At 43.5% G+C, this 13,717-nt stretch overlaps 1 protein-coding gene across 2 annotated transcripts in view; it reads left to right on the top strand.

Moving 5' to 3' along the window:
- LOC8031211 (plexin-A2) overlaps window positions 1-12,876 on the top strand; it is a 178,517-nt gene extending 165,641 nt beyond the window's left edge. For both annotated transcript variants that reach the window (XM_040222894.3, XM_040222893.3), the window contains exons 36-40: window positions 629-798; window positions 1,515-1,727; window positions 7,284-7,359; window positions 8,824-8,898; window positions 9,628-12,876. In XM_040222894.3, the coding sequence (XP_040078828.1) occupies window positions 629-798; window positions 1,515-1,727; window positions 7,284-7,359; window positions 8,824-8,898; window positions 9,628-9,729 (636 nt within the window). In that variant the 3' untranslated portion in view covers window positions 9,730-12,876. The remainder of the gene's footprint in view (window positions 1-628; window positions 799-1,514; window positions 1,728-7,283; window positions 7,360-8,823; window positions 8,899-9,627) is intronic.
- The last annotated feature ends 841 nt before the right edge of the window (window positions 12,877-13,717 follow it).

Below are 13,717 nucleotides of genomic sequence, written 5' to 3'. Positions count from 1 at the left end.
TGTGAATATTGATATCTACATTGCGGTAAAATATTCAGAATGAAACTGCATATCTATATTTTAGGCAGAGATGCCGTTACGGCCTGCATTAATCATTCATAGCTGAAGAAAAAATGTTTGCATCTAGCGAGGATATTTATAATTCCCCTCGATTGGGTATAGCTGGGCATCTCTATAGGTTTAATCGTACGCATAATGTGTCATTTACTTTCTATCCCAAATGTAGGCACTCGAGTTTTCGAGGCCACAGTCAGTAGATATATATAACACAAACTCCTGAGCAAGTGCCCACTGAAAATTTGGAGATAATTGCATTAAACTGGGGATTGGCACTCCTTAGGTCAAAATTATGTAAAGATATGGCATATCGCTTATGGGAACAGGGTTGAAGGGGACGTGAGTTAAAGAGAAGGGGAAGATGCCTCTTGGTCTTTTATTTTTAAATTTTTTTCCCACTTTTTCTTTGAGCGCCGCAAAAACTACCTTAGCCTTCACAATGTCGAGTAGAAAAGTCGACACGGAGTATATGTTCTTCGAGCAGACGCCGTCAAATTCCTCGCCCATATAACCTGCCTTTTCTTGAATGTGGCCAGTATCTTCCAGTTTGGCAATGCCGTTTGTCTTGCAGGGCACGCTGCAGAAATTTGTGGATGACCTGTTTGAGACGATCTTCAGCACGGCCCATCGTGGCAGTGCCCTGCCCCTGGCCATCAAGTACATGTTCGACTTCCTCGACGATCAAGCGCTGCAGCACGGCATCACCGATCCTGAGGTCGTGCACACCTGGAAGTCCAATAGGTAAGCTTTTCTTTCATTCCTTCAATGGTTTGTCTGAGAGTTTAACGGGTGCCTGCAGGGCTTCTCGTTTCTGGTGAGCGATTCCTTTTGCAGAGAAATACTACAGTGACTAATACATGTTTGCACATAGAGCAAAATGAATGCTGGTAAAGGTACACGCTGCAAAAGCATGGTCGCCACAATGGCTGCAAATGTTATGCCAATACGAGCCATTGAGTTTGTTGTATGCTATTCCCTCTCTTTTGTTGCGCGTATTGGTACTGCTTGTTTTTTGGCCAGTTTAATTGTTTGACAAGCATCTGCTACACGTGGTATGGGAATGATAGCAGTAAAAAGCTTAGTGTAAATGAAATTGAATGCATCGAAGATAGTATTAGCAGAAAAGATCCGTATGTCAACATCCTGATATATTGCTCTGGAGAAAGGAAAAATGGTCCAATATTTGTCTCACAGACATTTGGAAAGGTACTGTTGCATAACTTTAACCGGAAATCACGGGCCACTGCGTAGAGTAGAAAGGGAAAGGTGTCGCAAACCACCTTTCTTTTCCAATTTGGGATGACCTACCATTCTTTAGAATAGAAGAGCATTTGTTTGCCTCGTTCGTAGCGCCTCATTTTGAGTTTACTGCTTTCATTGTAGTGTTTCTCAGATTCTACGGTTGTACGTAACTGGACAGAAGAAAGGAGCTTGATTGTTCTCGCCTGTTATTGCAGCCTGCCCCTGCGCTTCTGGGTGAACTTGATCAAGAACCCCAACTTTGTGTTTGACATTGTGAAGTCCAACATTGTGGACTCGTGCCTGTCCGTGGTGGCCCAGACCTTCATGGATGCCTGCTCCACCTCCGACCACCGGCTGGGCAAGGACTCCCCCAGCAGCAAGCTGCTCTATGCCAAGGACATTCCCGTCTACAAGGACTGGGTCGAGAGGTGGGCCTTGCTTGGCTTTTGAGGGTACAGCCGTGTCTCGTTAATGTGGACCCCGTTTATATGGGTACCCTGTATAGACCAAATTCTGGGGGTTGAGCTGGGCAATTACATGCATTTTGGTCTCATAATTATAGAAGACTGGCATTGCAGATGACAAAACTGCAGTTTGGGCATGTTCGTTGAGCATATTACTGACTTCACAGTGCACAAATATCACACATCCACACTAGTAGTTTGGACAAATGCACAACATACACACTGTGCAGTGTGTGTGCTATATTTGTGTGCTGTGAAGTCGGTAATTACGGAGGACGTTTTTGGGAACGTAAGTGTCCATTATTAACGAGACGCGACTGTAGTAAGTTGATCATCAGAGGCTATGTTTAATGGGGCTTCATTCAGAGGCCCAAGGACTGTGTTTTTAGTATTTATTTTTTTACTTATTAGTTTGTTGTCCCACTATTTTTTATTAAAATAAAATTGCACGTTAAAAAGACACTTAGACGGTGGTTTTAAAAAGCGCAAAGGACTAAGAAGAGAAGGAGGGGACAGGACAGAGACAAGATACTAGAAAAAAGTCCAAAATTTTGCACACCACCAAAAATGCAGGGCGTACAGCTGGTGTCTAAGATACACGACATAGCAGCTAAGGCCCAAGAAGCTGGTAGAATTCGATGTGTGGACGATTGTGTAAGCGCTCTGTCCTGTCCCCTCCTTCTCTTCTTAATCCTTTGCGCTTTTTAAAACCACCGTCGAGATGTTCAACCAACTAGCCCCCCAATTAATTCTGATTAAAAAGACATTACATTTAAAACTACCGTATTTGCTTGAGTGACATTCACACTTCTAAAGAACAAGACCTGTGGGTCTGCTTTCCCTTTGAACATGGGGATAGCAAATAACCACGATCGGCGGATATATTGCAGCGATTTACGGGACAGGGATTTCGTCTTCACATGAAAATGCTCTCTGCTCAGATAGCATTTTACGAAAAATCTTGTTCTTGACCTCATTATGCGCTTCATTTTTATGCGGAATGCGATAATTGGCTATGTGCGTCCTATGCAGCAAAGTAGACGCAAGGGCCTTGTCCATAAGAAATGCGGCTATTACTTGAGTAAATACAGTACTTCGGTAGGAGTGATGATGTTCAGGTTGTTTGGCCAGACCGTATGTGCACCCTGGGTGACTGTCGTCGAGGGCCGGGGGATCGTGGATGATGTTAGCTGTTGGAGGGTTGGTTGTCGGTGACGTATGAACCGGAGGCTTCGTGTTCAATTACAAAAACACACAAATTTTACTTAGCCACCTCGGTGGCTCCGAGGCGAGAGCGCTGGCCTACGGATCCCCATGTGGCGGGTTCAAATCCCGGCCGAGGTGCCCGCAATCTGACGGAGGCTTATTGCGGAAAAGACGCCGTGTAACCGAGCTTTCGGTTGCACGTCAAAAGATCCCCAGGTGGTCGAAATTAATCCTCAGTCCTCCGCTGGAGCGTGCCAGATGCCCGCCGTTGGTTTGGCACGTAAAACCCCCAAATTTGATTGATTTGACACAAATTTTACTTAAACTCCAGGTTACATAATAAAGAAAACAAAATATGATAACTTGGACAAACTGTTGCACACTGCTTGCAAATAAAGGATGCCTCGGCATCAGGTGTCCTATCACGCTTGGTGAGGATGGTGGTTACTTTGTAGATGCTAAACAAAGTACCTGTCGCACACGTCGGGGTGCATGGTGCATTGCGGGAGACAAACTTTAAAGGATTGTGCACGAGCCCGAATTTCACGGTGGCCTGTTCAATCGGGGGTCAAGACAGCTGGTCAGATGCCCTGGCCCTTTAATGGGGGCACTGAATACATTTGATTGGTCCCACTCGCCAACAAATGCTAAGCGAATCATGTACAAGATCGCTGCCCCCCCCCCCCCCTCCCCGTGGAGTCATAAAAGCTCTCTCCTTGGTTCCGCATTCCAGGACCCGAACCTGAGTCCTTTTCAGAATACATGCCGAAGAATATATATGGGTAAAATCATGGAAACGTACCTCGCTGGGCGACTTCATCCCACCGCGAAGTGTGGGTAGACGTGTAAAAGCAAAAATTAAAACTGGGTAGACATACACAAAGTTTTAGTGTATGTGCCCCGACGCAAGCCTCTGGGTCAAATTGCCCATGAAGCACTTAGACCATAGTTTACGGAACGGCTTGACAGTCGTTGACATGTGCAACCCCGGCATTCTGCAGAAACTGTACTTGTGCGAACCAGGGCGAGGACCACCGAGTCGCATAAACGTGGTGCGTGTTTATGTGACCAACCAAGGAGCTCAGGTGGAGAAGCTCAAGTAAACAAAAACATACACCACACATACACAAGCTCTGAAACACCGTTTTGGCTGCTCCGAAAAGTGCTCCAAAATGACTTAGGCCAATCACATACTGCAAAAGGGGAGGTATAAAATTTTCTCCTCTGATGGGACTGACGTCGACTTTGAAGGAGAATTTGTTTTGAGGCATACTCACAAAGTGGATGTTGCATTGCGTGTAACTTAGCCGGACATCTTAAGGGGGCACACCCCCTAGGGGGGTCAACTTTTGAACCCTTGTCTTATAATTAATGAAATTTACAGGGTAGGCTGGTGGTCATGCTAGAGGGTGTATAACAAAATTTCAGGTCTGTCGGTTAAGTGAGAAGGAAATAAGGGTAGCTTCTATCAGCAACACGCCTACGTTGTTTAGTTAATCTATCGTCAGAAAACTGTTGCGATATTAAAAATTTTTATTTGCTAGATATGTAGCAGAATGCATAGAGGATGCGGCTATGGAACATTTTTTTCTAAAAAGTAATTTATTTCTATAAATTTTCTCTTCTGCAAAATTGGTCAACGTTTTGGTCTTCTGTGCCTTCGACAAAATGTCAACATTTTTTACAAAAGACATCCGTAAAGTGACGAAAAAGTTCCATAGCCGCACTCCTTATTAAATTTCAGTCAGGAAAAGGGAAGAATGAGCTTTCCCTGTTTTGCCATTATCAAACGATAGATTGACTAAAATGGAATTTATACCAAAAAGTGGAACGGAGAAAAATGTGTTCAAAGTGCTCCAAACCCTACCTTTTCTATAGCTTTGGTGGACAGAAAATAATTTATAAAAAATTAACTATATAGTGAAAATTAATGAAACTTTTTGGGAATACTCTCTAGATGTTGGTGGATGTAAAAATGTAATTTTTCAAAATCAACTCTTTTTGCAGAAATTTTTTTTTCTGGGCAGTGTCTCCCCTTAAGAAAGATGTTCTTGGGCATGTATTGCCCCTTCAACCTTTCAAAGTCAACCCAGACGAGCCAAGCGACGTATCTGGAAGATGAAAAATGTGTTGTTCCATTAACTGTTTTACAGCCCTTCAATATCATGCATTAGAAATTGGTGTGCATTTTTTTTTTTTTTTTCTTTGCTGTTCTGAAAGTTGACTTAAAGGACACATGCAAAGGAAAAAAACATTTTTTTTAGACAGCTTAGATGGAAAAAGGATGTCATAAAACGATTTTACAACGAAGAAACAAAATTTTTAGAGCAATATTTACGGCGCTATACGAATTTGTAGTTGGCGCTCGCGGGAGCCGCTGCTGGTCACGTGGTAGGCCCGCGCGCCGCCGCGCTGCGTCGCCGCCGCACGCTGAGCGTTGTGCGAACGCCGCTTCAACGCGTTTCTCCAAGCCGCCGTCGCCGCCGCCGCACAAGTTCGTCTGCTTCGGGGCGCCGCCGCCGTCGTCTGAGCGGCGCACAGGTCTATCACGTCTGCTTGCGCTTTTTCAGGAGTTTCCTTTGGGCTCTAAAAGTTACTTATTCGTCTTGGTTTTTTGTTATACTTCAAACAAAGATGAATAAGTTACTTTTAGAGGCCATAGGAAGCTTCCGAAAGAGCGCAAGCACCACGTGATAAATAAAGACCAGTCACGTGATAAATACAGACCACTTTTCCGCGGTGCCCGCGGGCGCCAACTACAAAATCGTTTTGCGCCGTAAATATAGCTCTAAAAATTTTTTTTCTTCGTTGTAAAATTGTTTTGTGGCGTCCTTTTTCCATCTAAGCCGTTTAAAAAAAATGTTTTTTTCCTTTGCATGTGTCCTTTAAAGGATGCTATAGTTATGTAGCAAAAGCTTGTTAATTTGAATTTCAAGGAAGTTTGAAATACGGCAAATTAAACAAAAATTCAATTCTGGGGAAAATCGAAGAAAAAGGGCCACATTTGGTTTCAGGTAGACGGGAATGCTCAGACTCGTCATCTTTATGGATGAAATGAAAGAGACGCCTGACAATCGCAACTCACGATTGCTTTGCCAAGTCACTCCTTGTCTCGCATATCGGACCGTGTACGGAGAACGCTCGTCCCGGTGACCGTCGTTGCCATCAGGTCTGTCACTCCGAACGCAGTCCATGCAACTGTCCGAACCATGCTTAACTTTTAACGCGGAGGGATGTACCTGGGCTGTTCCGGTATTTGCTCCCTTTTCTGCCTGAAGCAGTGTGCGGCAGTTCTTGCTGTGTCTCGGTCTTTGCTACCTTTCGGCCGAACGGGGTTGCAGAAGCAGCACTCTTGACCTAGGCCATGTTCCTAGCTTCAATATGTGCTCTTCTAGCGCGAGCGCTCGTCCCACGTAAACGAGTTTGAAAACCACCGGCATTGAATTCGACGACGGCATCGCAAAACTGCAACGTAGCGCCAAGGTGCCTCATACGCCGCGACGATTAAAAGCGGCAAAAAGACGAGGGCCGGTAAAAGAAGATGCACTAAGAGTGCTCTTGTAACTCAAGTTTAATCTGAATTGATCAAACTCAATAAAAAACATGCATGCCTCATAAACAAAACACCCGTGTCACATACGAGATGCGGATGTTTTGTTGATGAGGTGTATATGTTTTTTTCCTTTTCTATCAATTTGAATTAACGTGGTCCAATGCATTCTTGGCACGTGCGCCTCTTCTTTTACTGGTCCACGTCTTTTTGGCGCCGTTAATTGTCGTGGTGTATCACCAACTAGACCAAGTGAATACACATATACATGCCTGGTACGCGTCTAAAAAATGTGGTCCCTCGACTTCGGCTTGACGACGTCGTGGAAGTGACGTGCTGTTGCCGGCCGCGATCTCGGCAGCGTTGCAGCGGCTGTGGTGAATGTGGCAAACGTCCGTTCCGCTGCCAGTTGCTTTCCAGTTTGACAGTTCATGGAGGTTTCGGCAGCCGTTGGGACACCGCGAGGACGGTGACACCCGCGTTCCCTCCTGCTTTTTCGCCGGCATTTCGACGACTAACCGCCAGGATCGCGATGTTCAACGACACAACACTCCGTCTTTGATAATTTGTTTGGTTCTGAGAATACTATACTAAGTGCCCGTGTTAGTGCCAGAGTCAGTTTTCGTTTGCAGTCCGCAGTTCTCTCTTGATTTTGTTTTGTTGTATTGTGATTTTCTTGATAGTTGTATATTGATGGAAATCGTTGAATCTTGATTTTCTTGATTGTTGTATCTTGATGGAAATCGTTGTATCTTGATTTTCAGGTATTACCAAGACATCAAGGTCATGCCTGCCATCAGTGATCAAGACATGAATGCTATGTTGGCAGAGGAGTCCAGGGTAGGTGGAACCTTCCTGTGTGGCTTTCCTGAGAATATCTTTTTTTTTTTTTTTTTGTTACTTTGGGTTAGCAAGTGTCTCATGAAAGTGAACTATAAGTTCGCCAGCTCTTTTACTATACCGCTGCTACATGTTGGAAATTTTGAGTATACAGTTGAGCTCTGTTATATCACACTCGGGTATTTTGAATTATTGTTTATATCAAGCAGTCCAAACATCTCCTTGAAAATCACATGTAATACTATAGGAGCATTGTCTTTTTGTATCGAACTCCCATGGTGGGGACACTTGATATAGCAAACGAAGCCCAGCTGCCTGTTGCTTTTCCCGCGATCCGATTGCACCAGTGGCGAGCACATCACTTGCGTTGCATTGCGGGGCTGGCAGACTGCCAAGCCAGCATACACGTGGTAGGTAAGATACAGACCGAAAGAGCAGTTGTGAAAAAAAAAAAATGACAATGAACCATTAAAAAAAAAAAAAAAAGGTGGAGGATGGCAAAAGCAAAGAAAAGGGCATGCGTGCGCACGCACGCGTAGGGAGAGCAGGGAGTGCCCGTTGTCGGAACGGTAGCCTATGCCCTTTCCCTGAACACTGCTGATGCTGCTGGACTCCATAGCACCAAAATAATATGAGCAAAAAAAATGTCTTCGGCAACTTAAGTGTGTTGACAACAATGGTTGTGCAATCGCACTTTGAACACATTATCTTTGTTTACCTTTTTCTTTTGCTGTTATAGCATTGCCCTTTTCTTTTTTTTTGCTGCCTGAATTTAGTAAGTTTTTTTTTTCTTGCTTAACTTTTTTTATGGTATTTTTTTATGCATCTCGCTTTTCCATTTTTCTATCATTTGTTTTTTTAAGTTATTTTTGTGTTTTGTTGCTTATGCTGTGTGGAGGTCCCGGCCGGGTGCGCGTGTAAGCGCGGCGGTGTTTGCGGTCTCTGTCAACTGCGCTCTACTGTATTTAGCGGCTTTTAGGTTTTCTATTTGGTCAGCTCCCGTTTGTTGTGACCTTCGTTATTAGCAAAGACACCAGGAAATTTCAACTCGAGCTTAATTTAACATAAATTTGTATATCAAAATATTGATATATCAAACTACTTTACAATCCCTTTTGAATTCACTATATCCGGGCTCAACTCTAGGACTCTTTTTTGATAGGCAGACAAGGCATGGCATTGTGTCTTGTCCAAGATGATTGTGCAGCCAGTAAGCATTTAAATGTGCCTAAGGGATGCCCACTTGTGACACTATCTTGAACTGTTCTAGAAGTGGTATTACTAAATAGCAGTATGTTAGTCTTGAAAGCAAGGAAGATACTAATAGAAGTAAAAAGAAAATATTCCTGAAATTTAGCACCCATGTGTAATATTCTGCCTGTAGCTGATAGCATTTCCTTACCACTGTTCTTTTCTATTGTTAAGCTGTGTATGATTTACTAAAATCTGTGCTTTCCCTTACAGCTTCATGCACACGAGTTCAACACCAACGTAGCTCTGCACGAACTGTACAAGTATGCCTACAAGTACACAGATCAAGTGAGTTGCCTCTGACCAAACTTTTAATCTTATCCGTCATACTATGATGCCGGTTGAACCCCTTGTAAAGAGCTCTCGATAGACTGTGATCGTAAGTATATACTCGAATATATAGAAGACTCTGATCATTGTAACCAGTGCCCTCATCCCTCTCTAATGCCTTATGGCCCTGCGGATATTATAAATAAACATATGGTTTGAGGTCACTTAATTTGATTTTTCGGTAGCACGAAAAGTTACTTTACACACCTTGCTATGCGACCAACTACTCTTTTAATTATTCTATGCTGTGGCTATTGTTGCGCTGCTTTCTCTCCCTCTCTCTATTTCTCTCTCTCTTCATTTCATGTTGAGAAAAGAATGAGAGAATGCGCTGTCAGGCAGAGCAGTATGGTGAAAGTCGCTGCCAATACTTTGCTGGTACGCCGGTTTGTGCTTGAAAGATGCATAAACAAATGCCAAATGAATGAGCACTTTGCATCAGGTGACACAGTTTGATTTGGGACTCTCGATCATTCGCATTTGTGCCAAAATGTTTTGGCCCTACGATTATGCAGCCCTCAGTCTCTCAAAGAAAACGAAAAAATTACTGTGACGGAGGTTGTCGAGCCTACTTCCTTGGCTTCCTTCGGTAAAGGGGACGTGTAGCCTAGCGTGGCCTAGCACGGTAGCGCAGCGTTGGAACACTTTAAATCAAATTACGACTCTTTTTCTTCCACTATCCCGCAGCTGCTGCAAACATTAGAAGAGGACGAGTTTTCTCAGAAGAACCGGCTGGCGTGGAAGCTGGGCCAGGTGAATTCCATCATGAATGGGGAGTCGGAAGCATGACGGTTGCACTGGCAGTCGGTGGACGTGTGACGCTGGCAGGACCACAACTTGTGCTCTCTGTGTGCCCTCTTCTCCCCCGCCTGCTCGCTCCACGGCGTTCCGCGCTTCGGTTCCTCCCGCCGCTTCCAATCACCGGGCGGGCCGCATCGACCCTCCACCGATTGCCACACGCCGCAGTCTCCGTCGTCGGCACCTACTCCAGTCCCCTACTCCAGTCCCTCTCCCCGACGGAGCGGAGGCAGCGGCTTTCTGTTTGTGCTCCGGACCTTCCTGCGAGCAACTACCACTCCTGCGTGTTCTCTCTTCCCACTTCCTCAGAAACAAAGTGCTAAAACTTCATTGTTTTCTTTTTATCTTGTTTTACATTTCTTTTAAAGTGAAACTGTGTTTGTTTGTTTTTGCACAGGGTGAACACTTTTTTTGACAGTGGGTGCAATCGTGCTCGCTCATTTCCGTTGTGCTTTTTTTAGTACAAAACCGCGCATGCGTGGGGTAACCAGGTAAAGCATTGCCCAACCGGGAAAGAGCGAGCAAGACGGATTCTTCGCGTCCCATGCCGAAGAGAACTTAAGAAGACTTTTTTTCGTTTGATCATTGTGATGGCTGCAACGCTTTGGGCTCTTGGGCTCGTGCGACAAACGGTCATTCCGTGCAGTGGAAGAGCTCGCGGTTGGCAACTGGTCGGGCCTGGTAAGCCCCTTTGCCCCGTCCCCACTTTGCCGACACCCCGTTTGTTCCGGAGGAGAAGACAGTGGAGCTCATCTTCTGGGAGCAGCTCTCCAAGAGGAAAGATCTCGTTCCCTCTGCTTGTGTGCGAAAGTGTGTGTGCGTGTATGTGTGTTGATGTGCATGTATATTTGTGCGTGCGCACTGCCATATTCCCTTCTCTCGACTGCAAAAGGCTCTTCTCCATCCCACCTACTCCAAAAGCTGCGATGGCACCGGACGGAAGTGTCGAGGAAGTCTGTTTGCTCTACATATCAGTGCTCCGAACGCTCAGTCACCAATCGTTGCCGTTTTGCAATGGGACTCGGGCAAGTGGTTGCAGCACGAAGGGTGCCGGCCACGGCCTATTTTTTCGGCCGAGAAGAGTTCCGAACGCTGGCCAGAGAGTGCAGAGGGATGGATGATAGGAACACACTTTTTCCAGAAGGGCCGCTTGTCCCGGGTTGTCACACCCCTCAACTTCCGCGTCATCGTCCCGTCGACTAGTGGACACTCGCATACAGTTTTGTAAGAGGAGCCGACTTTTCCCCCTTGTGTGCTGTTCACCTTGTGGTGACTGCTAGGATGTTGCTGTTTTCAGTGCTACCAGTGTCTCTTCGCATCGCCCCATCAACCTTGTGGCAGGGCGGTGCAATTGTTGGTACTGGGTCTGCTTTAGAGAAATCCTACTTAAAGGACCTTTGAAGAATTTTCTCAAGGTCAAAACAGGACTCGGAGATTTACCTAGAGTCACTCAATAAAACTCCAGAGTTGCGAAACCTGCAGCCTTTTTTTAGATTGGAAGGGAAAATAAATAAACTGTTACCACATAAGGTTCTTTTTTTTTATATATATATTATTGGAAAGGGGGTTTGGCTTTTTTTAGAGACTGGAGTCTGAGTGGTGAACCAGCATATTTATTTAAAACGTTTAAGCCGGGTAAGCCAAATGATCGTTAACTTTGAAGTTTTGAACCTCATTGACCATTGATACCAGTTTATCTGTTGTGTGCAGCAAAAATAAACAACAAACTTAGTACTCTGGTTGTTCAGTGACTCTAGGGCTCCCTTTCTGTATTATAACTCTGCTAGCTTCCTTGGCAATGCATAATACTGTGTGTTCATTGAAAAAAAAAAAAAGGCCATTGTCTTGCATAGGATTTTGGAATTTTCATAAGTATGTATCCTGCCATATTTCTCTGCATTTGTCTTTATTTGTGAGAGAGCATATAGCTTGCTGCAGTGTTTGAGTACGGTATTTTGTTAGATGTGAGGCTGTTACTTTTTAGGTTTTTAGTAGTTTATGTTCCTAAGTAAAACTTAGTTTTCTTCTTGTGAATGCTTTTCAACATTTTAGAAATGAATTTCAAAGAATATGTCTCCTTCATCATTTTATGACAATTCGATTTTCTTGCTTTTAAACTCCGTCACTCTTGAGAATGGAGGATTATCTATACCAAGTTTTCGCACTGCATTGAGTTTTACCGGTGAATGGCCTAGATTCACATCATTTCTGAGTCCAAAGAAACTTTGCCGGTACTTAAGAAGCTTGCCAAAGGGCTGGCTGTTTTGCATCATGCAAGAAGAACCTGCTTGGCACCGATTCTGGAGAACAGACCTAAGGAGAAGCAGATTCCTCTTCACTTGCACAAATGTAGGCTTTCACCCCCATCAGTGCACTGCCCGTGGCACCCATTGTTCAATCAAGACACACCGACCTAGCCATGTGCCAAGCTGTAACACGTTAACAGTGGCCACCCCAAGCAGCATAATCACAGTCCTTAAGAAAAAAAAAAAAAAAAAAAGTTTGGTTGTCGGTTTTGCATCATTGTACATGCTCTTTCCCCTTGACCCCCTGCTACAGGGTGCTTTATTTTGACCACGTCATCTGTGTAACAACGTCTATACATTTCCAACTCGAGATTCCCCGTAACCAACTACTGCTGCACTATCTAGAAGCAGAAATACACAGGAGCCAACAGGGCACTAAGCGGCCAGATTCATAGGCCAGGCTTTTGTAAATAGGCACCCATTTCCAATGTGTTGATCTGAACTCTGTGGCTGTATGTTTTTGTTTTCTTTCCCTTACAAGAGGACCTTTTTTTCCTGGCCCCAAAAACTTCTCAGCCGTCGAAGTGGAGAAAGCTTTTGTTTTGACTCTCCAGCAGTGTGTTTTATGTGCGTGTGTGTGCATGTGGTGAGAATGTGTAACCAGTGTGACTTGCTCTAAGTAAGCAGTATGTCGCACGTGTAAACAACAAAAAAAAATGGACCTGTCTCTTGTGTGCTGGGGCATGAAAAGAAAAAAGGCAACCAGACTTTTGTACAAGAAACTCACTTTGTAAAATATTTATAGCATACATATTTTTATTATGGTATTGGTTTAGAGAATTCACTATCTTGCTCAAGTGATTTCTTTCATTAAAAGTGTATGAGAAACACACTTCCTTCTTGGTTGGCTCTTATTTTGTCATTTGTGACTGTTGGTCTTCTTCTGCAACAAATGTAGCAATTAAGAGAATGTGCATAAAACAAACATGTAGTATTTGTAGACATGATTTTGTGTCTAGGAAGTTTTTACCTCAAATCAGTTCTTCTCTAATGCTCAGTTTTGAACGAAGGTAGAAATCAGTGTGACAAAAAAGTCTTAATTTTACAAAATCAAGTAAATCAAATAAAAAAAAAATCTGATTTATTTAATTTAAATTACTGAAACTAGAAAATTGTGATTCTTTACCACTACATAAATTTCTCTACATGGCAGACTGATTGATCAATTCGTCCGATTACTGAGAACCATGCAGAAGAAAGAATTACTGTAAATGTAAAGTGCAGTATAACTAACTTTTTATTAGTGTAATCCCTGCCATACTGGAATGAAAACAGTTTTTTACTAGTTAGATAAAAATACTTTATTTTCTCTTCCTTTTACATTCTGACTTGATTGTAATAGGACATTTTTATTCTGACTTGATTGTAATAGGACATTTTTCTAGATTTCATTTCTTTCGCATTCTGGTTTTGTTCCAGTAGGATGTTATGTAGCTGATGAAAAGTGTAAGGTAAAAAAGAAATTAAGCTCAGTGCTCCGATTTGCTCAAGCTCGACCTATATAAATCTTTTGTGCTGGACGATTCTTTGATTTAAATACGAAACAAATGCGCAAAGAAAGCATTAAATAGTCAAACAATAAATAAAAAATATATATTTTTGTGATTTTGTTGTTTATTTGCGGGAAAGGTTGATTTAAATTCTCGTAACAAAACATCAGATTTAAATGGTAA

The sequence above is a fragment of the Ixodes scapularis genome, unplaced genomic scaffold (assembly GCF_016920785.2).
Source record: "Ixodes scapularis isolate PalLabHiFi unplaced genomic scaffold, ASM1692078v2 PGA_scaffold2__306_contigs__length_199485367, whole genome shotgun sequence".
Classification (NCBI taxonomy): domain Eukaryota; kingdom Metazoa; phylum Arthropoda; class Arachnida; order Ixodida; family Ixodidae; genus Ixodes; species Ixodes scapularis.
The sequence above is the reverse complement of the archived record's forward strand: the minus strand, read 5'-3'. Positions and strand labels throughout refer to the sequence as shown.